The sequence below is a fragment of the Lissotriton helveticus genome, chromosome 2_1 (assembly GCF_964261635.1).
Source record: "Lissotriton helveticus chromosome 2_1, aLisHel1.1, whole genome shotgun sequence".
Lineage (NCBI taxonomy): Eukaryota > Metazoa > Chordata > Amphibia > Caudata > Salamandridae > Lissotriton > Lissotriton helveticus.
In genome coordinates, this window is record NC_136059.1 from 195,674,175 (window position 1) to 195,700,510 (window position 26,336).

A 26,336-nucleotide genomic window follows, 5' to 3' on the forward strand; every position below is an offset into this window, starting at 1 on the left:
TGGATCCGGCGGCGAGGCATGTTAAGGAGAGGTCCAGGAGGGAGGCACAGCGCATTATGGAGGAGCGGAGATATATGGAGTCTCATCCTGATATGGAGGAAGGTGAACTGGAGGATGACTGTTTTGAGGATCTAGCTGATGCTAGTAGCCTTGATTTTTCTCCAGAGTGGGGAGTTACCATCCGGTTCTGATGCGCCTTCAAAGAACTTCCAGCCTCATCATGTGGTGATGAGGAAGGCAGCGGAACTTCTGCAATTGACTTTACCAACAGTGGAGTTTAAGTCCAATCTTCTAACAGAAGTTTTACATTCGCCCAGCTCTGTGGTGGAACCATTGCTTCCGTTTAATGAGGCCTTAATGGAGCCTATTATGGAGGTATGGAAAAAGCCACTAACAGCACCGGCGGTTTCCAAGAGTGTGGTGAGAAGGTACAGGGTTGCGCCTGAAGACCCTGCTTTTCTGACGTCTCATCCTTCTCCTGAGAGTCTGGTCATACAAGCAGCCTGTTCCAAAAAGACTGTGAGTGCGTTTCCTCAGGTGCCTGGTGATAAGGATGCCAAGAAACAAGATCAGGTGGCTAAAAAGACCTTCTCCTCTGCGAGTATGGCGTTGAAGTCAACTAATGCCACTTGCCTTATGGGGAGGTATGTACATGCCTTTATGGATACAATGCGTTCTTTGTCTCCTAAGATTCCTGATGACAGCAGGAAGGATTTTGAGGAGGTGTTATCAGACGCTCAGGCAGCGGCACGTCAAGTGATACAAAGTGGACTGGACACTGCAGACATGGTGGCACGTATCATGGGCACTGCGGTTTCCACAAGGAAATCGGCTTGGCTGAAAACTTCAGACTTTTCAGCAGATGTTCAAGCTGCTTTGCTGGATCTGCCGTTCGATGGAGCTGGTCTCTTTGGCAAAAAGGCTGATACAGCCTTAGAAAGATTTAAGGACAGTAGGGCTACTTCCAAATCTTTAGGGCTTCAAATCAGAGGTTCTACAGCCAAGAGGTTCAGAGGTTTTGGACGCTCTTCCTTTCGCAACTATCGGCAAGGTCAGCAGCAGCTGAATCCCTTGTACAGGTCTTAGAGGGGAAAACAAAGGGCTCGGCCTCGAGGTCGTCAAGCCTCTTCTTCCTCTACCTCCTCCAACCCCCCAGCCTCAGAAAAGCAGCCCTAAATCTGCCATTCAGGATCATGTGGGTCCGGTGGGGGGTTGGCTTACCTACTTTCTACGGGATTGGGAATCGGTTACATCAGATCTTTGGGTTCTCAATCTCGTAGAAAATGGGTATTCCCTCCCAATTACCCTCCTTGCCAAGGTTTTTGCACGGAGGAACATCTGTTACTTCTACAGGAGGAAGTGCAGACACTGTTAAGAAAGGGTGCGATAGAGGTGGTCCCAGAGCAGGAAAGAGGTCAGAGATGCTACTCCCGGTATTTTTTGATACCCAAAAAGGATGGCAGGCTTCGTCCGATCCTGGATCTCAGGATCTTGAATCTCTATCTGAAACAAGAGAAATTCAAGATGCTCACCCTTGCACAGGTTCTTCAAGCGCTGCTGGAAGAAGACTGGATGGTGTCACTCGACTTGCAGGATGCGTATTTCCACATCCCAATCCTGAAGTCGCACAGGAAGTATCTCCGTTTTACGGTGGGATCGCAACACTATCAGTTTGCGGTCCTTCCTTTTGGAATTACTACTGCGCCTCGAGTCTTCACCAAGGTGATGTCGGTGGTGGCAGCACATCTCAGAAGGTCGGGGATTCCGGTATTCCCCTATTTGGACGATAAATGTACCCAAGTCTCACCTGGTGCCCTCCCAGCGCAACCTGTTCCTAGGTGCTGTACTGGACACAACTGTATGTCGTGCATTCCCTCCACCTCAAAGGATTCGCGACATACAGGAAATGATTCCTTTATTCTACAATGGAGAGGTCGTTCCAGTCCTGAAGGTCCTTCGCCTGCTCGGTCTGATGGCTTCCTGCATTCTGTTGGTCAACCATGCACGCTGGCACATGAGGCCACTCCAGTGGTGCCTCCGCAGGCAGTGGTTTCAACACATTGCAGATCTCAGGGAGTCGGTGAGGATCTCCAGAGAAACTGCGGCGGATCTGTCATGGTGGAGTGTGGAAGGCAATCTGTCTCAAGGAAAGCCTTTTCATCTACCTCCTCCGGTGGCCACAGTGATCACGGATGCATCCACTCTAGGGTGGGGTGCTCATCTGGGGGATCTGGAGGTCAAGGGTCTTTGGTCTCCATAGGAAAGGTTGCTTCACATCAACCTTCTGGAATTGCGGGCGATACGTTTGGCGCTCAAGGCCATCCTCCCTTCCCTTCGCGGTCTGTCGGTGCAAGTCCTGACAGACAACACGACCGCGATGTGGTATATCAACAAGCAGGGAGGAGTGGGGTCGCAGTGTCTCTGCAGGGAGGCTCTGCGCCTCTGGTCCTGGGTTCAGAACCACCAGATTTGTCTGATGGCAAATCATCTGGCCGGAGTTCTGAACGTGCGAGCAGACCGTCTCAGCCGGCAGTTCTCGGCCGACCACGAGTGGAGGCTTCACCCGGAGGTGGTTCGTCACGTCTTTCAGACGTGGGGGACTCCTCAGGTGGACCTGTTCGCCACTCGTGAGAATGCTCACTGCCCGTCATTCTGCAGCCTCCAGTTTCCGATGCAGGGAGCCTTGGGGGACGCGTTTCAGTTGAGTTGGGACTCGCAACTCCTTTACTCGTTTCCTCCCATACCTTTGATTCCTTGGGTTCTGAGGAAGATTCGCCAAGACTGGGCCCAAGTTATATTGGTCGCCCCCGATTGGTCAAGAAGGGTGTGGTACACGGATCTTCTCCACCTCTCCTCTCGCCCGCCGCTCCGTCTCCCGTTCAGGGCAGATCTCCTCTCTCAAATGGAGGGGCAGGTTCTACACCCCCACCTCCAGACATTACACCTTCATGCCTGGAGATTGAACGGGGCAACTTGAACTCCTTTTCTCTCCCACACGATGTGGTGGATGTCATATTATCAGCTAGGCGTGACTCCATTAAATCCATTTATTCTTACAGATGGGCTCAATTTGTCTCTTGGTGTGGGGAGAAGTCTGTTGACCCTTTGAAAGCCCATTTATCTGATATACTACAGTTTGCTCTTTCTTTGGCGCAGCAAGGATTTGCTGTTGCTACGGTGAAGGGTTATCTTTCGGCATTGTTGGCATTTCTCTGTTTGCCGGACCAGCCGTCTCTTTTCAAATCTCCTGTGGTTTTGAGATTTCTGAAGGGCCTCACAAATAAGTTCCCTCCTACTCCTTTTATTGTTCCTCAATGGGATTTAAATCTTGTATTAACCTACTTGATGGGTTCTTCCTTCGAACCATTGCATAAGTGTCCCATGAGACTTTTGTCTTTTAAGACAGTCTTCCTGGTTGCGATCACCTCGGCAAGGAGGGTAAGTGAGCTTCAAGCTCTTAGTTCCAAGCCCCCGTACTTGACCATTCATGCTGATCGAATGGTTCTTAGGACCAGGCCTGCTTTTCTCCCTAAGGTGGTGTCTCCCTTCCACCTAGGTCAATCTATTACCCTTCCTACCTTTTATCCTCCCCCTCACCCTTCCAAGGAGGAGGAGGAGAGGTTACACCGTCTGGACCCCAAGAGGGCGGTGAGTTTTTATATTGATAGAACTAAAGACTATCGAATGGATGACCAGCTCTTTGTTGGGTTTGCTGGCTGCAAGAAAGGAAGAGCGGTACATAAAAGGACTCTTTCAAGATGGATCATCCTCTGTATAACGATCTGCTACTCTTTGGCCGGTAAGGATCCTCCAGAGGGTATAAGAGCTCATTCTACTAGAGCTAAGTCTTCGACTTATGCACTTTCAAGAGGTGTGCCGGTTGAGGACATTTGTAGAGCGGCGACTTGGGCCTCCCTCCACACTTTCGCAAAGCATTATTGCTTGGACACTGAGGTGAGGAGGGACGGCCACTTTGCGCGCTCTGTCCTCCAGGATTTTCTGGTGTAGAGGAGTGGACACCCTCCTCCGGGAGTGGGGACTGCTGTGGGACTCTATTCACAAGGTGAGGAATCCACTGGCACATATATCTATCAGAAGAACAAGTTACTTACCTTCGGTGACGCTTTTTCTGGTAGATACAGTATCTCCCCGTTGTCCACTCTTCTATACCAGAGTTACTGTAATGAATTTATTTTATTGTCAAGGAGTTGTTTATTTCAAATGTTTTATTGCATTTGCTTTACACTGTGTGTGTTACCTTGATATTTGTACTGCGTATACTGTGTATATGTCTACTGTCATTGGTCCGTCCGTGTGCCTCGAAGGCACGGAAAAAAGGACGGAACTGATGTCATCACGCCGGCGTGGGTCTATTGTAGTGTCGGTGACGTCAGCGGAGTCGCGTGCGATGCCGTGCCTCTTCGACGTCGTCCACGTCGGCGCGAAGCTACAAAAGAATTTCCGAATGTTTCTGACGCAAGGGGGATATTCACAAGGTGAGGAATCCACAGGCAGATACTGTATCTACCAGAAAAAGCGTTACCGAAGCTAAGTAACTTGTTCGTTTATACCCACCCACAACCATACCCTATGAAATAACGTAAGCAATGGGTGAATCACACCCGACACAGTCATCCAAAGTGACAGAAAACAAGAACCTGAGAACGTAGGTGGTATTTATTATGATGGTAAGGTCAGGAGTAAAAGTACAGAGAGCCCCACCAGGAGCAGCCTTACTGCTGCTCAGCCCATACACCTTCTGCCAATCTCACTCATCCAACATTCCACACCATCATCATGCACCAACATTCTACACCACACTCACGCTGGCTGAGCAACAAGTATAATACATTCCTTGTGCCAGAAGTGGTGAGACGGGGACAGAGTCATCCATGGCTGACCTAGGCTTGCAGGATTCTAACAAGCAGCCGACTTCCTGACAAATGGCAAGTTTCAGAGATCCAATCTTACTGTGTGGTTAGAACATGGCTTCCTCAGATAAAGGGTTTTTGTAACTCACCTACATACGGTGCACATCACATCTTTAGATCTTGTAGGAAATCTGCTGAGTTTGTAAAACCACTGATTACAAATTGAGATGTTGTCTTAACCCCACAAGACCTCCCTGTTCATTTTCATTTATGCGGTCCATGCAAAGAGCCTACTCCTTTCTTGTTGAACTTGGGGCAGGGGCTTCATAAATGCATTGCCAACACAAGTATTTAAAGGAAGGAGGCTTCCAGGAACCACTACTGCACAGATCAAAGCTTCTTGATGAAACAATCGGAAAAAATACAGAAAAAAAAGCATTGTGAATTCACCACTTTAACAATTTTGTTTGACATATTTCAGTTGAAGATTTATATTCTCACTCTTGTCTTTGATTCAGAAAGCTGCACTAATTAATGCTTAATAAAGATGTAACCTTTAGAATAGTATGGAATTCCGGCAGCCATCAGTCCACACATGTGTATAGTTTTTATCAGAGGCTGTAAAGTGGAATAAAGTCCATCTGCGAATCAAAGTATCAAGTTGGCAAAGGCAAATTGAGAAAAATTGATTCACCATCATGGAATCTTCTTTGCTAGTCAAATAAATACAGTAGAAAATGTATCTAAATATAAGATCAGAGTAAACGAATCAAACTTGATATAAGTGCAGACAATAAATAGCCTATGTGCATCCATGAAAATATTATCCGTTAGCGTTGCAAGCATGTTGTGTAAAAACAAAAAAATCAGGAAAAAGCAAGGTCCATAGCTAGAGTGAAAAATACAATGAAAATAGCCTCTAAGAACCAATACATTTCAGACTTCGGTATACTCAACCTATTCAAATATATAGTGAGTACGAGAATGGAAAAAGGAATAATTAAAAAACATAGTTATTGCAATCAGCCTTCATTATTACCTATTCTATGAATACAATGCATCCAGAAATGTAGTATCATGCATATTTTCAATACAAATTTCTGAGGGAATTACTTGTTTGAGTCTACTTCTCCCTGAGAATGCTCCTCCTCCTTTTTTACCCTCTCTTTTGCACCTATATATGTATATTCACACATACATACATGTATATATCCACGCACACTATGTATGTGTGTGTGTGTGTGTGTATATATATATATATATGTATACACACACATATATTTACATATGTATACACACACACATATGTAAACATACATAAGTACACAGGAAAACATAGATACCCCCATTAGAAATCCACCACTAAAATGTATTAGGCGTAAAATGCATATATCACCTTGAAGCCTTTAAAATTACTAAATGCTACTACATTGCTTCCTAAATTTAAATTGTACCCTATTACTTCAGATGTCAGTATACACTATTGTTCACTACTCTACATTTCACTCTTCCTATTTTTCTGCTGCACAAAAACATTTTGTAACTTTTGTGATTTGATGGTTATATCGATATATCCTAATTGTCAAATACAACAAGTAATTCAGTTGAATTGGCTAGTTCTAATCTTTTTTAACAAAGGGTCAAGCACTTACCTATCTATTTTTGTTTTTGTCTCTCTCCTCTGATGGTTCACTCTGTAGCCTAAGATCTAGATATTAGAATGTATTTCATGACTGTGTACTGTTTGTGACTCCTATTGTTTTTATTTCCCCAGGTGTTAAAGGATTCTTTCATTGGCAACTCCAAGACCTGTATGATAGCTAATATATCCCCCAGCCATCTGGCCACAGAGCACACCCTCAACACCTTACGTTACGCCGACAGGTGAGCATATAGAAAGTACAATGTCCATGTTTGAAGAAGCTGAAAATACATATTCAGGCAAACATCTAAATGTTATATTTAACAAGAAGTGCTGCTTCGGTAGTGCTTGATTGAGTCTATGGGCAGATGATTCTCTGTCTCATTATAAAGCAGTCACCTGATCATTTCATTTGAGATGTTTGCAATATCACCTCTATTGACTGGCTAGTTCTATACCTCCTCTCTGTTAGCTGATTTGCCACAGTATCCAGAGAAGCTAAGACACAAAGGATCATCTAGTTCCTGAAACAATTATATATATCCATGTAGTCCCAATCAGCACGTTGACAAATGCTAGTTTGACAGTTATCTCAAACACAGAATTGACTGAATATAACTTAAGTGCAAGGATTAAAAGGAGAAAAGTCACTAGAGCATACAGAGGGAAAGATTGTCTAGTTTGTTCAAAATGTTATATAAATATATACATCATAGCACCACTATATATAATGTGTGTGGAATGCTGGTGGAAGCATCGTGTAATACCTTTTGTTCAACCTCCTTGCAAAACAATGTTCATTTAAGCCAAATCTCCTCAGTTGAATAAATGTCTTTGCCTTTCCTTTCATGGCCAAAGCCATAAATCCCCTGATAGTTGTCAGGACTGTGGCATTATAACCCAACAGGCAAAGTATTGAACTTCTTACCTCTCCCACTGTAGCCAAAACATTTGGCTAAAAAAACCTGAATCAAAGTACATTTCCAAATTGAATGGATAGCTTTATAGAGGGTGTTTCCAAACCTGGTGTAGTATTCCAGTATAACGCATGCATTGATATGTTCTGTGCAAAAACCTGCAATTCAACTGTGTTAGAAATTGAAAAGAGGGATATTGGTGTGTTGAAATGTCAACCAGAACCGGCAGACTGGCCATGTAAGCTTCTATTTCCTCTGACCGCTCTTCCAATAGCCTTTCACACAGTGGAAGGGTTCCGATGGGTAGGAAATTACTGAAAGCATTTCAGTCAAAGAAGCTTTCTTTTAAACAGAGGACAAATAATTCCAACATTATAACAGAAGTATTAACATTAAAAGAGAAGCAGGTGAGAGTTTCAAAGATTTTCCTTATATCATATAATAAGTGTATATAATAGATTTTTAATCAATGAACAAAGGTCAGAAGGAATTTAAAAAAAAGAGTTGCTCCCTTTTCCACAAACTCTAGACAATACAGAACACCGCTGCCAGACTCATCCTCAGCATCCCCCGGCACGAACACATCAGCCAACACCTACGAAGACTCCACTAGCTCCCCGTGGAGAAAAGAGTCACCTTCAAAATCCTCAATCACACCTACAACTGCCTACACAACAACGGACCCAAATACCTCAACGACCGAATCGACTTCAACGTACCCAAAAGAAAACTCCGATCTACCAACCTCGCACTGGCCGAAACCCCGCGCATCCACAGTGCCAGAGCACGTGGAAGATGCTTCCATCACATTGCGGCCAAGACTTGGAATGAGCTACCGGCAAACATCAGACGCGAACCCTCCCTGAGCACCTTCAGGAAGACCCTCAAGACCTGGCATTTCGGCTAAACAGATCTGAATTAATACCTGTCGTCAGGCTGGGAATCCCCGAATCATACATTAATTTAGAAGTATACAGTGTTAAAATATACAACATACAGTATATAATATAAGAAGCCCATAGGCCTGAAACAACATAGTATGTAAAGTAACACATCCACATCATTTGAAATAACCCAAACTTCAGCCAATAGGGTAGACGCTTAAGCACTCCTGAACCCCTTAGCGGCCACCATAGCTCAGATTTCAAAGCAGATGTGTGGGAATAGAATGCAATGAGCCTCTGACTGGGGAGGAGGGAGGGTCGCATGTGAATATATAAAATATGTAAATGTTGGAGAACTTGAGTTACAGATAAGTTACTCATTTCTTCTACAACATTTGATCTTTTATATATTCACGTGCTTGAATCAGAATAGCAAGCAGTACACCTTATCGAGTAGACTCACGTTTCTCAGAACTGCCTGTCCCACTGCTGTGTCAGCTTCTGTTTCCATGTTTAGGCAGTAAATGCTTTGTGAATGTATGCCTGCTCCTCCAGGTGGTTGCACTGCAGATGTCTTTCAAGGGCCCCCAGCATAGAGTGCTGCAGATAAAGCCATGCCCCTGGTGGAATGCGCCCTCACTCTTCCCTGGAGAGGGTACTTGGCTTTGGCATGACAGAAAGCAATACAGGTTGAGATCTAATGAGCTATACCCTGTTTGGACAGGGCTTGACCTTTTTGTGGTTGAGCAAATTATACAAATCGTTGGTCTGATGTGTGTATGTCTTTTGTCCTGTCTATATAGAATCTGAGACATCCACACAAGTCTAAAGAGTATAATGATCTTTCTGCTGTTGAGGATGGATTGGGGAAGAAAGGTCTGAGAATAGCATGCTCCTTCAAACGGAAGTCAGTAGGCACCTTGGGAATTAATCTAGGGTTGGTTCTGAATATCACTTTGTCCTTAGTGAACCAAAAAAAGGATTCTCTGATGGTGAATGGCTGAATTTCTCGCACTCTCCTAGAGGATGCCAGAGTCAAGACTAGTGCTGTCTTCCATGAAACACTTTTTAAGTCCTTCTATATATTACTTCAAAAGGAGGTAATATCAGCTGAATAAGGACCGTATTAAGCTCCCATGGAACTGAAGGATGTCGAATAGATGGGAAAGCTCTGAAGAGACCTTTAATAAAGTGTATAATGGGAATTGCCCTCTCCGATATTAAAAGGTACTACTGGGCGTCTCAGCTGGGAGCTATAAATCATGGAACCTATGGGTCCAATGCGGATCCGGGCTATGCAATGGACAGGTGGCTGCACCCTGGTGGTAACTACAACAGAGCGCTGTACACTAGATCTGTGGAGAAAAGTTTAACGGGCCCGACTAGAGTGGCAGTACGTATCTGGCACAATGCTACCTGTTCATTGGGATGGAAAAACCGTTTGACTCTAGCTACCCCTTTATTTGGTTCGGATAGGCTGGGCCGGTTGTGGAACAAGAAAGGTTTTGACAGATGGGATTTAATAGGGATTTCTATGCTTCGTTAGTTTAGATAATACCTTAAGATATACAATCAAAGGTATGAGAGCTCCGAAAGTCAAACGAGATAACTGATACAATATGTTTAACCATTAACCACACAACTGGAACCTGCCCGTGAAACACACCAGTGAAAAGAACTTCTCATAATAGTAGTTCGAATGCATCACCCAAATATACCACATGATCTAGTGCATGTATTCTACCAATACAACTAGTGGTATGTGCAGATATGCACTGAAAAGCAAAAAAAGATAAAGAGAGGAAAATAAAACCACACGTGCAACTGTTTTCACACCCAGACTGTCATAGATAGAAAAGAATAAAACCACATGCATAGCTGTTTTTCAACCCCAGCATGTCTTACATGGATTCATAAGGAGGGCAATACTGACCTGCATCCTGTTTACTCGAGTATATGCACAACGTGGTCAATGCAGCAAGATTGACACAAATATGGCAACTGCCTATCCTGAAATACAAATGTGCAAATGTTTTCTACATGTTATGCGGTAACCTTCATGTGCGTGCTATTGACTAACGACACACCGCACATACCTCAAATCATAGTATTAGGTGGTTGGTGGCAAATAAACAAAAAAATAGCACAAATGTCTATACTACGATATTCATAATGCTGGAACCCCGAGAGTGCTGGCTTAATTACCTTGAGGGCATGCCTAGATACAAATATGCAGAACTTCTACTGTGGTTTAATCCTGGTAGATCGCTGATAGAAAATAGAAACTAATAGTTGCAATGAGCGCAGCATCGACACAAACTTCATAAACGCCAATATTCAACATACTCAAATGATGAAGCACAAGCATATTTACCTTGTATACAAGCCTGAGATTGAAAGTGAAATCACAAGGAGGAGGCCCCTACGATTCAGCCAGGTCTCCACACGATCTAGAAATCGCTCAGCCAACCGCGTCTGCCTTTTATGGTGCTTGCAGTATAAAGCAATGACGGACATGTATGAGATAGAGATAGAAAACAAACTCAAACTCCCTCAACAAGGGGGTGAGTTCTCTACCTTTGACCCAGGAGTAAATGTCTATTACTTTATTAATGTGGCCATATTAGAACTGGCATTTTTGAAAACAAAACAAACACCCACATGCCTCATCAAGACTGGAGGACGACTTATAAAAGGGACCCATAAAATTATTATAATATGGATAGCTATTGCATTATGGGTGATGCAGTCTCATACAGGCAAAGAATTATACATTGTGCAAGAAGAATACAAATAATTAACCTACACTATATCTGATTGCATTCTTCCATGGAATTTCATTATTGAACCCTCGTTTATGAGTATTGAGTAAACATCCAGTATACTTCCCTTCTTTTGCGTATCTCTGTGGGGGTCACATCTTTCTTTAGTCTTGACTTTTTCAAGGATGATCCAGCGTATTTCCTCAGGTTTGTGTTGTTCATGAAAGCAATGTTTCACATGGGGAGGTAAAAGCAAGAATGTGGTGTACTTACTGTTATGCCCCTGCAGGTTAGGCTATGTGGGAGAAACAGCTTACCTCATAGCGACTCGCCTTACAGAACGGATGGCTGAACGATGTTCTGTAAGGCGAGTCGCTATGAGGCAAGCTGTTTCTCCAACATAGCCTAACCCGCAGGGTCATAACAGTAAGTACACCACATTCTTGCTTTTACAATTGGGGAAACTATAAATCATATATACATCCACCTCCAAAACACCATTGTTGTGTCGTATCAACATATCCAGAAATTCTATGTTTACGGCTCTTGTATGCTGTGAATTTCATATTTAAATCACACAAATTCAGTCAAATCAAAAACTCTTCTAGACTGTCCAGAGTCCCAGTCCAAATGAAAAGAATCTCATCAATAAATCTAACCCAATGGGTTACAGATTCATAAAAAGGTGCCACCTCATTAAGGATGAACTTCTGTTCAAATCTGGCCTTATAAATGTGTGCTACTGTGGTGGCACAAGAGACCCCCATGCTGACTCCTTTGATTTGTTTGTTGGGTAACTTCCAAATTCAAAAGTGTTCTCTTCAAGGACCACATGTAAACATTCTATAATAAAAAACACGGGACCTTGTACATTATATTTTCTCATGAGCCAACTGACTACTTCAATGGCCTCACATTGAGGGATGTTGCTATAGAGGGATTCAATACCCAAGGTAACTAGGATTTGTTGGTTTCTATTATAAGGAATGCCCTCAATCTACTAATGATATTCCTAGTATCAATGTTATTTGCGTTACATAGGAACGTAAAATGGCATCCACATATTTACACAGTGGCTCTGTTGCTGATCCTACTGTAGTAACTATGGGACGATATGGTGGATCGGTCTCATTCTTGTGTATCTTGGGAATTCCGTATATACTTGAGATTTTTGGATGGTACTGCCAAGTGCAGCAGCTTGCTGTACCAGTACTGGTGAGACCACACCTGAACAATGAGGATCAGGTTGCAATTGTCTATCTCCGCCTTTTTCAACACCCTGGTGATCAGGGGGAAAGGAGTAAAGGCAAAGGCAAATATCTTGGTCCTACTGATCAAAAGCATTGCCCACCATCCCTGGATACCAAAACCTGCTCGCAAGGGCTGGCATGTTTTGTTGTTTGGAGTAGCAAACAGATCAGATGTGGGATGACTCTACTGATTGAAAATGTAATCCACCTGTTTGTGTTCTAATTCACACTTGTGACAATCTGTCATTTGCCGGCTGTGTGCATCCCCCGGATCATTCTGGCTGCCTGGCAGAAGTTCCACAGCATTGTCTACCTTGTGAGAAATTGCCTTGTTCCACAGCAATTGAGCTTCTTCTGAAAGGATCTTTGACCTTGTCCCTACCTGCTTGGCTATGTACAACATGGATGTTGTGTTGTCTGTTCTGATTAGGACCGCCTGACTTGCCAATCTGGGAAGGAACGCTTGTAAGCCTAGTCTTATGGCACAGAGTACTAATACATTAATATGGAGCCTTTTCTCTGCATCTGATCAAAGGTCTCTGATAGAAAGCTCTTGCATGTGGGCTACCCATTCGTCCATGGACGCATCCATGGTGAGTAATAACCTTTCTGTTATTAGTAAAAAAAAAAAGACATGCATTTTGGTTTTCTGGAATTTTCCACTGCATCAGAGCTTGCGTCAAGTGCCTTACGACGTGGACCGTAACTTCCCATGAGCCTTCCACCTGTTTTCATTGCAAATCCAGCTCTTGCTGAACAGGTCTCATACGAAGCCTGTAAAAGCAGAATGAGACCTATAGATGATGCCATCATACCTATCAGCGACTTGTATTGCTTCACTTTGACTGATGGCTTTCCAGCAATAGTCTTTGACATTGTCTGTTACTTTTCACTCTTCCTGTTGGTGGAGAGGCTTTCCCCAACTGAAAGTTGAGCATTGCTCCCTGAAACTGGATCTTTGCTTGGGGCACTAACGAAGATTTCTCCATGTTCAAAGTGAGACCTAATCTCAAGATGGAATTGATGCAAGCATTCTTGGAAGCTTTTTCTTTTTGTCTAGATAGCACTTTGACTAACCAGTCATCCAGTTAAGGGGACACCTGGCAACCTTCTCTCCTGAGAAAGCGGAACTGGAGTGAGACATTTGGTGAATATTCTCAACACTGATTTGAGACCAAAAGGGAGTACCTTGAACGGATAGTCCTGACCTGCTACTGACAATAAAAGTTACTTCATGTGTTTTCCATGACTGGGTGTGTGAAAGTAAGCATCCCAAGGGTCCAGAGAGGTCAAAAAATCCCCTTCCTTCATCATCAGGAGGACTTCTTGTAGAGTAAGCATCCGAAATGACTGTTTATTTAGACACGTGTTCAGCTCTCTGAGATCCAATATCAGCTTCCATTGACCTGTCTTCTTTTATATTGGGAAGATCCTGAAATAGAAAGCCTGATTGTTTTGGGATTCGAGGATAATTTCTATTGCTCCTTTGGAAAGAAGTATGAGAATTTCCACGTGCAGCTCCTTCAAATGAGGTTGATTCTCCTTTCCTGGTGGATAAACTGGGGGGTCTCTGAATGAACTCCAGCATATGGCCTGACTGGACAGTTTGTAACGCTCACTTGTCTGATCTTATTTTCTTCCATGCATGAGCAAAAAGAAGAACTCTCCCCCCACCTCACTCCCCCAACTTCTGAGGACCATACAGAAAAGGGGAAATTAGCAAAAAGTCAGGCTGTCTTCTGATTATCATTGGTTCGTACTTGTGAGGAACCTCTATTTCTTACTGTAGACCTCCCATAAGTTTGCCTTTCATTTTGATTATTGGAGTATCCTTGGTCATATCAAGACTGTCTTTCAGGATTAATAAGGTGTCCTTGACCTCCTTATTGGTTGAATCCTCCTCCGAAATGTTGTGATCTTCGTGAGCCATGAAAAGTAGATGTCCCAAATCTGCGATACTGCAACAGCCCTAATGCCTTTGCTGTATTAGTGTCGGTTTTAAGGTCTTGCAAAGCATCATCAACATGTTTACCACAAAGAGTTATCCCATTCCAAAGTATGTCTAATATTTTGTGACGTCATGAGTGATGTCACTGACCATATCATGAGTGATGTAATATGTGACGTCATCAGCAGTGCATTGCACGCGCAAGTTATAGTGAGTTCAACTAACTATAACGTGGGAATTTCAATGGTTTTATGCGAGTAAAATTTCCAGCTAACTATAACTGGTGTGAAACCTATGGTTTTTTCAGTGAATTTAATAGGTTTTTTAAATGCTAATTCCTAACTATAACTGGTGTGAAACCTATGGTTTTTTCAGTGAATTTCATAGGTTTTTTAAATGCTAATTCCTAACTATAACTGGTGTGAAACCTATGGTTTTTTCAGTGAATTTCATAGGTTTTGTAAATGCTAATTCCTAACTATATATAGGGCCTCAAACCTATGTTTTTTTCAGTGAATTTCAAAGGTTTTTTAATAGCAAATCTCTATAGGTATGAAATATAATATTTTTTATAATGAATTTTATATTGTATATTTATGTAATACTATTTTTTTATGTATATTTTTCCCTTTTTTTTTTGCCCTGGAGCGCTCCCAGTGCGCGTACCGGTGAGCGCACCGGTAAGCGCAGTCTTGCGACGCGCCCCGGTGCGCGTACCGGTGTGCGTCCCGTTAGCGCTATTGCCGCGAACGAAAACATCATCGTGACGTATCGCGTAGCTGCGTGATGTGTCTTATGACGCACGGCGTAAGCGCACCCGGAAGCGCCCGAGCGCATACGATCACGCAACGTAAGCGCCCCCGGGCGCGTAGCGTACGCGCGTCGGGTCATGTGACCTGAAAATAACACTTTTTATTGGTTGAGAACACTTTTGGTTTCCAAATGATGAAAGCCCGGGTCATGTGACCTGAAAATAACACTTTTCATTGGTTCATAACAGTTTTGTTTTCCAAATGATGAAAGCCCCCACCTTTTTTCCTCATTCTCACTTTGTTCTTTGACTGAGGAAGACCTGTTTCCATTCATTGAGAAATGGCTACAGTAGCAGCAGCAGCAGGAGCATCTGCACCACCACCACCACAAGGACCACCACAACACCACATTGGTGGTGAAGAAGAAGAGGAGGAGGAGGAGGAGAGGAGGAGGTTCCTGCCTGAAGACAATCCCCCTTATAAACCGAGAGAGCACATTGTGTGGGAGTTTTTTAAATTCCCAAGAGGCCACAAGAAAGTCAATGCGGCAAAAGTGACTTGTCTGATCTGTGGCACTGAACTTTCCAGGGGGAACCCTACAAAAAAGTATTCTTTTGGTAATTACACCATGATTCGCCACATGCAACGCAGGCATCCCAACAACTATTCTGCGGCAGAGGTGAGAGAACTGTCCAGAAACCTTCCCCAATCTTCTTCCAGAACCTCAACAAGCAAACAACCTACTCCATCGGGTCCAGAGGCAAGGGAGATGGTCCCAAACATCCAAACCCAGTTTGGAGATTTTAAAATTGTTTGTATCTATTGCGGGACTACAATTTCGTATGGCGCGAAAAATATAAACCTAATCAACCGTGCAGGAGAGAACCACATCTGCAGAAAAAACCCTTAATTTTTTTCCTGATTTTTTTTGCTCCAGTAGAGCCGTTTACAATTCCCTGTTTTTTGTTTCTCCCCATAAAAATTACAAAAAATATATAAAATTGTTCATAAAAGCCAAAAAAAGTAAAAAATGTTCAAAAAAACAAAAAAAATATATAAAACAACAAAAAGAATTAAAAAAACAGTTCTTTTTAGAACTACCTCCAATTTATAAAAAAAGCTACATTTTTTAAAAACTCTGTCATTCTTTTATCCCCATGGTACGCTCCTCGGTGCGCGTACCGGGAGCTCCCCCCGTGAAAATCGAAAAAAAAAAATTGTTTTTTGCCCCGCAAAGCCCTTTTATAGCCCCCACATCAAACCTATGGGGTCAGGGGGGGGGTCTACCCTGACCCCTTTTGGTCATTTCCCCCTTTGTTTTTGCCACCTCTTGTGTCTCGATCCTACCGAGACACAAGATGGCGGCCGCTCCAGACTGTTTGGAATGTTGACAGACACCCGAGAGCCAATCAGCTTTCCACTCGCGTAGCGCGCTGGTACGCGCTTATAGATATATATATATTTTTTAACCTAAATTACTCAAAATCCACTGGAGCACATATCTTAAAACATAGCAAAGGCACATCGGGCTACCAGTCCCTACAATTTTGCCAAGTTTGGTGGAAATCCATTCAGCCGTTCGGGCTAAAAGTGAGTCCAACCGCCCTATGGAAATTAACATGGGGAAAACACGTTTTGGGACCCCCCTTTTATCTTGGCCCCCGCTTGACCAATCCCCCCCAAACTTTCAGGGAAGGAGCAGAGCGGAGCGGGCCATCTTCTTTGAGAAATTCGCGAAGATTCGTCCACCGGCGCCAAAGTTATTCCCAATAGAATGTTGCGGATTTCCTATGGAAAACAATCCTAACTATAACTACCTACTGGCGACCGCCAGTAGGTTATATATATATATATCTATCTAATGAGGAGCCCGAGTATACCATTAGTTAAACAGGGTTGAGATAAAGTGCAGTTATGGAAGGGGACTAACCGAGTTGAGTTGTCCCGGAGAGCTCCCAAGAAACAAAGAACTGTCAGAGAATCTGGGAAGAGATAGGGGGCTGGAGTAGGGAGGCAAGGTATGAGACAACAAAGGTGGGCTGCGCCATGGGGGTTTCTTAATAAGGTCTGCGAGACTACTGCTCGGGAACATCCTATATGCCAGGCTCGGTCACGCATTGCGCAGCCCCTCTCAGTAACCTTAAATTTGGGCAGTGTCCGGATAGGAGGTGTGTGACCCCAGACAGCCGCAGCTCCCTCTCCACACTGGAGCCTCGTGCCAGGCCCAACTCTACCAATCATCTTCCCCCAGCTTTTCCATTGACTATGCTTCCTCCTAGCATTCCACTAAGGTTCCATTGCACCTGGGAGACCCTCCTCCTACCAGTTCCAAGGTCTGGCAAGTGGCCACCATCCCAGCTTCAGGTCTGCCCCTCTGCCTCATCACATTGCGTCCTGTAACCCAACCTGTCCCAACTCTGCTCTCTTGGTCACTACTCTTAGCTAGTCCCACCCATTCCCCTCTTCTTCTGGTGTCCCTGCGCCCAAGCCATGCCAGCCCCTCCGCACCCGGTGTCTTAAGGAAGATAGTGTTGGAGTGAGTGAGCTGCTGCCGAGATCTCGTCTGTGATTAACTGCAGTATGGCCGGTGGTGACAGGGCCATTTAAGCTCCTAGAGGAGGCTGCAGCGGGTGGCAAGCACAGGCATCCTTGAAGATGCAAAACCCCAGACAAATGCCCTGTTTTGCATTTCTAACCTGTGTGAATGAAGGGGGCAAGTGTGCGCTGCTTCCAGTTATACAAGCAAGCCCCCTCCCCCAGCCGTTGTGCAGGGCTCACCCCCCACACTTTGATGGAGCTGCCCTTTCACACTGCCACAATCAAGAGGTCATCGATTAACGGCGCCTGGTGAGCTCGGGCACATTTGCGTGCCCACTGCAGGCCTACAAGTACAGGGCCAGTTCATCTCTCTGCTTTATCCACCCTTTTGAAGCTCCCCGTCTCCTTCATCTGCGCCTTAATAGCATGCCAGTTTGCATAGAAGAGCAGTACTGTTGTTAGCTGAGTGTGTAAATGCTGCTGCTGCATAGAACCTTCTGTAACCTGCAGTTCACACGTTACTTGTAGCCTGCTTTCCGTAACAGTGCAGATGGCCAGTCTTGCATTGGTCCTCGTGGCGTGCAGAAGGCGGCGTGCTTTCCCACGCTGGGATCTTCTGGGAGACCATTCGAGTATTGGCATCCTCGTGCCAAGGCGTATTGTTTCTTGTGTGGAAAGTATTTCACATGGTGTTGATGTCATAGGCTTTCGCCTTTGGGTTTAGTTTTGGTCTTTGTTTTATTTTTAAGAGGTAAGTTGGTTGATGTCCATACTGTTTTTTTCTAAGTTTTTTCGTCTGTATAATTCATCTTTAAGGCCTTCTAGGCGCTGCTCCTCTTCTACATGTTTCTGATCCTCTTTGCCTCCTTGGATCCACTTTTCCTTGAGTTCTCCCGAGAGGCCGCCTGAAGGGGTGAACGATGGATCGTCCAATGCAGCCAGTCCAGGTGCCCATTAAAGTCTCCGCATTTCCCAAGTGTTGCACTATCTTCGGGATACCTGTTTTCTTTCTGCTGCAACGCTCTGAGATATTGACCTAGGTGCTACCTCTGCCTTATTCTTTCTATTCTAGGAAATGTCATTCACTTCTTTATTTCCCTTGTGCTTCAACCTGTGTCTCTCTTTCTCTTGTGCTTCAGCCCGTGTCTCTTTCCCTTGTGCTTCAGCACATGTCTCTCTTTCCCTTGTGCTTCAGCCTGTGTATCTCCTTCCCTTGTGCTTCAGCCTGTGTCTCTTTTCCTTGTGCCTGAGCCCGTGTCTCTCTTTTCCTTGTGCTTCAGCCTGTGTCTCTCTTTCCCTTGTGTTTCAGCTTGTGTTTTTTTTTAAACTTTAGTAAGCGCAGCGCTGTCTTCACTATACAAAGTTAAGTTAAAGCCATTTGCTTTGCTAATGGTGTTGTATAGCAAAGCAAATGGCTTCAACTTAATAAAAGGCGAGACCTATTGCATTTTTAATGCATGTTGATTTTTGCGGTTTGGCTTCAGGGATCTCACTAATTTAGCAAAAGTCACTTGACCTTTGTAGAACACTTTTAATCTGTCCGGCTCCTGCCTTTGCACAGTTGGTTTTATACTGGTCAGTCAAGCCCTTAATACCATTGTTTGTCCACTGTAGTACATGAGAAATCTGACCTAAGGAAAACCTTTAATTATCTACAGCTACATGATTCTGTGGACCATCTTTCCTATACAAAAGTTCACCTAATAATGGAGTTTTTAATGTGCTTCGCTGCCAAAAACAGACATCCTAGTTCTAGAGGCAGATAGCATTGTCACCAGGGCTCAATCCCTGAAAAGCCTGGACTTCATTTCCGTCCTAAACTGAAGTTCATTCGTGAGGCATCGCGGAAAGGAAGAAAGGTAATTCCAGGCCTTAGATGAGAGGTAAGCAGATGATCACACATGCTTGATTTTAAGGTAGAACCTCAGCATCTTCAAGACCGAAAACTCTCCTGATATGAGAGATCAGGATGGATGATAAGAAAGAAGCCTCTGACAAAGGCATTGGGAGCTATCCTGTGGGATGCATGAAACACTATGACTGAGGCCTTAAAAATGAGGTGCTTCTTAATGGAAAACTAATGTAGATCTGTAAGATGGGCGGCAACAGAGTGGCACCCCTAAGATTAGCCTGGCTGTAGCATTTTGGACAATTTGTAAATGATCTACTAAATAATTAGATACACCTAAGAAAAGTGCATTAGCATAGCCCAGTCTAGATCTGAAGCCGGCAAGGATGACCGTCTTTAAGGTTCATAACAATGAAAAACATGCCCCCGCCATAGCCAATATATGTGGCTGGAAAGATTGTCAGCAAATGTAACCCCTAGGTTTCTGCCGACTGCCGAGGGGATAGGTGGCAAGCCTTGTTCGCTTGGCCACCACATCTCAGAACCTATCTCCTGACTGAACAGGGTGATCTCTGTTTTAGATAAATTACATCTAAAACAATTCATGTTCATACAGTCCACAACGCCTACTAGACATTGCTTAAAAGCTGAACTGCCTGCCTGCAGCCATGGCACCCAATAAAAAACTTAATTGGTTGTCGTTAGCATAGGAAATTACTTGGGTGGCATGGGACTCTGCAATCAATGCTAAAGGTCTTTTAGAAACATTGAATAAGGAGAGGATAAATGCAGGGCCTTGTGGGACTCCATATTTGAGTGTCTTAACTGAGGATGAAAAAGGTTGCATTCTCACAGACTGCCCCTTACCTGATAAAAAAAGATAATATCTATTGCAAGGTAGAACCCTCAATGCTGTTTCCGTGCTACATCTGGGTTGGGAACCTGAGTGAGACAGATGTACCAGCTTGTGATGTTCCAAATGTTGATAAAGCTGCTGATTGACTAACCTCTCCAGCATATTAAATGCCACTGGCAATAAGGATAGAGGTCTAGAATTCTCAAACTTTGAGGGGTCAGTCAATAGCTTTTTCAGCAAGGGGACTAGCGTCATCCACCTCCATGCTTGGTGAACAACTCTAGAGGATAGAGAGGTGTTAAAGCTTTCGTTAAACATTGGATTAATAATCTCACCAACATCTGCCAGAATGCTGGGAGGGTGTGGATCAGTTGGCGCACCCGAGCACCACTGTATAATTGCACATCTAGATTCTTCTAGGGAAACCCAAGCAAAACTAATTAGAGAACACGCCACTCTTGAAGATGGTAACTCAGGTCTGGGATCCAAAGATAAATCAAAACCCTTATTAGAAAACCCATGTTGTATGTTTAAAAAATACAGATGGGGTGTGCCCAAATTGGCAAAAGTGTAGGACGTTTTCTCCTGTTCCTCTATCCCTGTCGCCATATAGCCTCGCCATCTCCTGGCACTACTGCCTGCCCTAAGCCTGAAAGGAGCCACTATACACCCGGACCCTGCGGACTGGAGAGGGCAATCCTGCTATCCCAATAATCCAAAGAAATGGGTAGGAAGGAACTCTCTTATGACCCGGTAGTGAATATTGAGGTCAGAAATGTGCAAAAATATGCCATGCTGTCTTCAATCGACCACCCCACAATAAGTCTAAAACCACTTAAAAGTTTGCTTCAGTTTAAAAATACAAAACATGTCTAAATTAAAAAAATATCAATCAACAACAGAGCGCTGGTAACACAAACATGGATCTACCTTCCTAGGCAAGACTCTAGGAGGTTCATAATAAAAGGAATGGTTCTGGAGGGGTCCTTAGTTGGCTTCAGCAGGATATGATGTGCTCTCTAAAATTCTTTTGTGAAGTTAAATTCTGGAAAAACTTTAATTAGTAGTTGCACAATAAGGCCCTTGGAATCCCTTTTCCCACTTTTACTTTTATGCCAAAAAATGTCACGCTGTTTCTCATTTGTCTTTTTTCAAGATTTTCAATTTTGCGGTTTATCTTGCGGATTTGAGCTGAGTAGGCTTCTACATCCCAGGTTGTTTGGGACGTAATATCAATTTCATTTAACCTGTCTTTGATTTTCGAGACTCTTGGTACTGTTCATTGCCAGTTACGAACCAATTGCCGACTGAAATTCTGTATTTGCAGCGATAACTTTTTCAAAGTTGCTAAATGTTTCTTTATGTCACTGCATCAGTCATAATTGAGTTTAATATTGTTCCTACATTTGCCATATTCTTGGTGCTTTTGAAATTATCAGGGGAAATTGTCTTTATTTTGTAGCCAGTTGTTGTTTAGCCCAAAGACTTGCTTCAAGGTCCCAAATCAATGCTTTTGGGACAAGATACTTCCTCCAGTTTCTCTACCTCAGAATCACTCTTGGGAGAGCTTTTTCTCTGACTTTGAGAAGGGCTCTTTTATGATTTCTGCTGAAGCCCTATGCAATGGCTGTTTTGAAACTGTGCTCTGATAGGATTTTTGGTTATGATTATAGACTTCCTATCATTGTTTTGTAATCTTTCCTGTGTGTCTTTGCTGCCCTTATTTGGACCGTCAGCCAATCCTTATGCCATGCATTGGTTGTAACATTTGTCCTGGTAGTCAAGTTCTGCTTGTTCTTTTGATTTTAGGGATGGTTCATAGAGTTTACCTTCAGCAGTTGATCTTGTTTCTTGTGTTGTAATGATTAACTTGGACTTGTTTGGATTTATAGCAGTGGTGTTGTCATCAGCATTATAAATGCCTCTCGTTTTTCTTCTCGTGGCTTGTAAATCTTGCCTGACTTGGTATGTTGGTTTTCTGTGGGCAGCTATTGTTGGGGGTTGACTGACCGCTCGCCTTGAGGTTTCTTTTTTGAACTGCCCTAGCTGTTGCCAGACCAGCGCTACAGGAGTAGCAAAGTAAAAATCAACTTTACCGTCCACAAGAGGGAGGAGGAAGCCAACGCGAGGCCGCAGAGGAGGTGAGAGGCGCGGCTCCGGGACTGCGAGGAACAGCGTCAAGTCCATCAGCTGTTTCCTCTTCCCGCGTGAGCCGCGCCCCCTCCCAGTGCCCGCCCCCATCAAGGCGCCTATAACCTCTCGCGGCCCCCGTTTCGCGGGTGCCGCTCGCCTTGAGGTTTCTTATTTGAACTGCCCTAGCTGTTGCCAGACCAGCGCTACAGGAGTAGCAAAGTAAAAATCAACTTTACCGTCCACAAGAGGGAGGAGGAAGCCAACGCGAGGCCGCAGAGGAGGTGAGAGGCGCGGCTCCGGGACTGCGAGGAACAGCGTCAAGTCCATCAGCTGTTTCCTCTTCCCGCGTGAGCCGCGCCCCCTCCCAGTGCCCGCCCCCATCAAGGCGCCTATAACCTCTCGCGGCCCCCGTTTCGCGGGGGCCGCTCGCCTTGAGGTTTCTTTTTTGAACTGCCCTAGCTGTTGCCAGACCAGCGCTACAGGAGTAGCAAAGTAAAAATCAACTTTACCGTCCACAAGAGGGAGGAGGAAGCCAACGCGAGGCCGCAGAGGAGGTGAGAGGCGCGGCTCCGGGACTGCGAGGAACAGCGTCAAGTCCATCAGCTGTTTCCTCTTCCAGCGTGAGCCGCGCCCCCTCCCAGTGCCCGCCCCCATCAAGGCGCCTATAACCTCTCGCGGCCCCCGTTTCGCGGGTGCCGCTCGCCTTGAGGTTTCTTTTTTTAACTGCCCTAGCTGTTGCCAGACCAGCGCTACAGGAGTAGCAAAGTAAAAATCAACTTTACCGTCCACAAGAGGGAGGAGGAAGCCAACGCGAGGCCGCAGAGGAGGTGAGAGGCGCGGCTCCGGGACTGCGAGGAACAGCGTCAAGTCCATCAGCTGTTTCCTCTTCCCGCGTGAGCCGCGCCCCCTCCCAGTGCCACGCCCCCTTTTTAACTCTCACTGACTTAAGCAACTCCCTCGACGCGCAACGCGGGACGCGCGCGGGTCGCAGCCCGGGGCGAAGCCCGGGCCAAGGGCGGGCCCGTTGTTGCCCGTTAGAGCCCGATAGAGACCGGACCGGGCCACCCCCCTTTCTCCACTGAACCCACAGTCATCTAACATCATGCCACCAAAAACTAGGAGCACTACTAATACCAAATCTAAGCACGCGCAGGAGGTAGCCCAAATAACGGGCCCCATTGACCTGTTTATTTCACGGACTCATGAGGTTATAAATCAGAGTATTGCGATAATGGAAAAGAGAGTGTCGTTAGATCTCATGAACGCGAATGCAAAGCGTTCCTCACTAGGTGCCATCGCTAACGCCACTTCTCCTATTTATCCCAACCCTCATAACTGTTCCCTTCCCATGACTTTGGTAACACCGGAAATAAATACAGTACCATCTACAGTAAACCTCTCTGTAACACAATCCGAGTCAGATCTCTCACTAAACCCGGACGATTTGGAAGCAACCCCTGACTTGGCGATCTGTCAAATTGAGGAAGATCTTCAAACGAACGCAAGTCTGCTCCAACAAGGTGAAAGGGAAGGAGCCATTCCCAAGCGTAATATAACAACTACTGGAAACGTAACAAACATGGCCCAGTCTTCTGCCCACGTCATAACTGACTCGATTCTTACAACGTCGCAAAGCATCCTACTCCCCCCTGCAACCAATTCACCCCATCTGGCATTCTCAAATGAGTCTTCCGACAATGTATGCAGAACATGCAAAGTCACCTCCCAAGTTCTTACCACTGTTAAAGATCTCCTATTTCAACATTTGAAACCCATTCAACTCAGTATCAGGAACGTAGAAGCTCAGTTAAATATAATTTCGGCAACCCTTCTTGACTCTAACACGTGCATCGAAACAAGAGGTCAACGGAACCCACCCCAGCTACCAAGAAAACAACCACATGTACAAATGCATAAAGTAGCTGAACGTTCCAACACACCATCCCTAGCTCAAACACGTCAAAAACAAAATGTTCCAAATCAAAACTCGCAACCTAAATTGCCCCAAAAACAGCGGAATAAAACCCCTGCAGTACCTAACCAGCAATTAGACAGCACCGCAATGACCACTGTAGCCACCCCAGGTCTAGCGATAAACAGAGATACTACCAGAACCCAACTTGATAACAAGCCAGCATCCTCTTTACTGAAATCAGCGACCTGCCAGCCGTCCCCAAAGAATATCGGGAAAAAAACATCAGTAATTAGACGTCCTGCTCACTTGCCCCCGGAGGCCACCCCCTACACAATAGTACTTACAGGTGTACCAGAACTTACTGATGATACCACTGAAACTGCATGGTCACTAAAAAACAAAGTCATGCAGTGGCTAAGTATTAATAGACCTCTCGAATCCCATCTTTCTGGAGGGATTACCACAGCCCGTAGGGTAGTCTGGGTAGGCAAATCAACAAAGTCAACCCGCAGGGATTGTATTATAGTGACATGCAAAGATCCCTCTGTAGTGGACTACATCTGCGCCTGGCCCTCACTTGAAAAAAAAGGGGGGATAGATGCTCGACATCTTTCCTTTTTCTATCCCCCAGCGAGACAGAATCGCAATACCCCACCATGGCCCTGGCACCAGTTCTCTACTGAACCATGGAAGCAAGAGCCATGGAACCACACGGAGTATCCATATGATTATTCAGGTAGAAATGGGCCGAGAGAACGGCTGAGAGATCGGCCGAGGCACTACTGGCAAGAAAGACCCTATCATACCTACGAAGGTTGGCAGGGGGTTTCAATGCAAAATCGATTTGATTGTCTCGAGATGGTCGATTGACCACCCAGGGATGAACCCAGACATATGAGATCTGTCACTAAACCCCAACCAGCCAACCTCGCACAACATTTAGTATTTCCAGAGTCTCCCACTGCAAACCACACAAACGACAAAAACCCACCTCAAGAACCGCCAAATGTTCCCTCTAATATCCCCAAAAAAGCCACCCATACCACCCTTACGTCAGAAGACGAGGGCTCTTCTGGATTATGTCACCAATCAATTGTAGCCCCCAATGTTCTAGGTGGACCCTCGTGGGTCAGTTCACGACATCTATCATTAGTTGAAGATGACAATAACCAGCCAAACTCACCACACGTTCTGATGGAATCTGCAGTTTTGAGCGTTTCCATCGTATATTGGAACATTGCAGGTCTAACTACTAACATAACATCTCCATTGTGGCTTGACACAGCAAAGCAACATCAAATTCTGTGTCTACAAGAAACTTGGTGCACAATCCCATTGCATTTGGCGGGATATAAAACCTTCTTCACCCAAGCAATACCAGGAAATATGGGTAGACCAAAGGGGGGGCTTACGACCTACATTGCCAACACCCTCCCTTTCACAGCCAAACTACTAAAGGAGTCACCCACTTTCCAAATCATACGAATTACACAATCAATAGCAACCAAAAGAAACAATCACATAATTATCAACTACTACAATAACTCAGGCATTCAGGAATGCTGTCTGTACCTGGAAGAAATAGTCGCATTCCTAACTCCACTTCAAAATGACAATAACAATACATCAACTCATCTTATCTGGGGTGGCGACTTCAACCTGACACTGTGCCCAAAACACAAAAATGGGATCTGTGGGCTTCTAAATGAACTAGGGAATCCGATACCATATTTTGTACATTCATCATGTGGCAACAAATTAAATGAAATTCTATTTTCCTTGGATTTGGATTTTGCCAACGAATTAGTTGATCCGCAGCAGGACTATTCACCCACCTTTCATGGGCGAGGTTGCTCGACAACCATCGACTACATAATGGCCTCGAATTCCTACAAAGGGCAACTAATTAATTATGAGACCGGAACAAATCCAATAAGTGATCACTATTCGCTCAGTGTGGTAATCAACCTTCAACAAGCAGTGACTCACCCTGCTAAGGCTGTTTCTCTTGATCAACAT

At 44.7% G+C, this 26,336-nt stretch overlaps 1 protein-coding gene across 3 annotated transcripts in view; it reads left to right on the forward strand.

Moving 5' to 3' along the window:
* Positions 1-26,336, forward strand: part of KIF24 (kinesin family member 24) — a 269,135-nt gene that overhangs the window by 124,738 nt on the left and 118,061 nt on the right. For all 3 annotated transcript variants that reach the window (XR_013606988.1, XM_078674708.1, XM_078674709.1), the window contains exon 10: positions 6,646-6,755. Coding sequence is in view for 2 of the 3 variants with exons in the window: in XM_078674708.1 (XP_078530834.1) it covers positions 6,646-6,755 (110 nt within the window). In the remaining variant the exon portion in view is untranslated. The remainder of the gene's footprint in view (positions 1-6,645; positions 6,756-26,336) is intronic.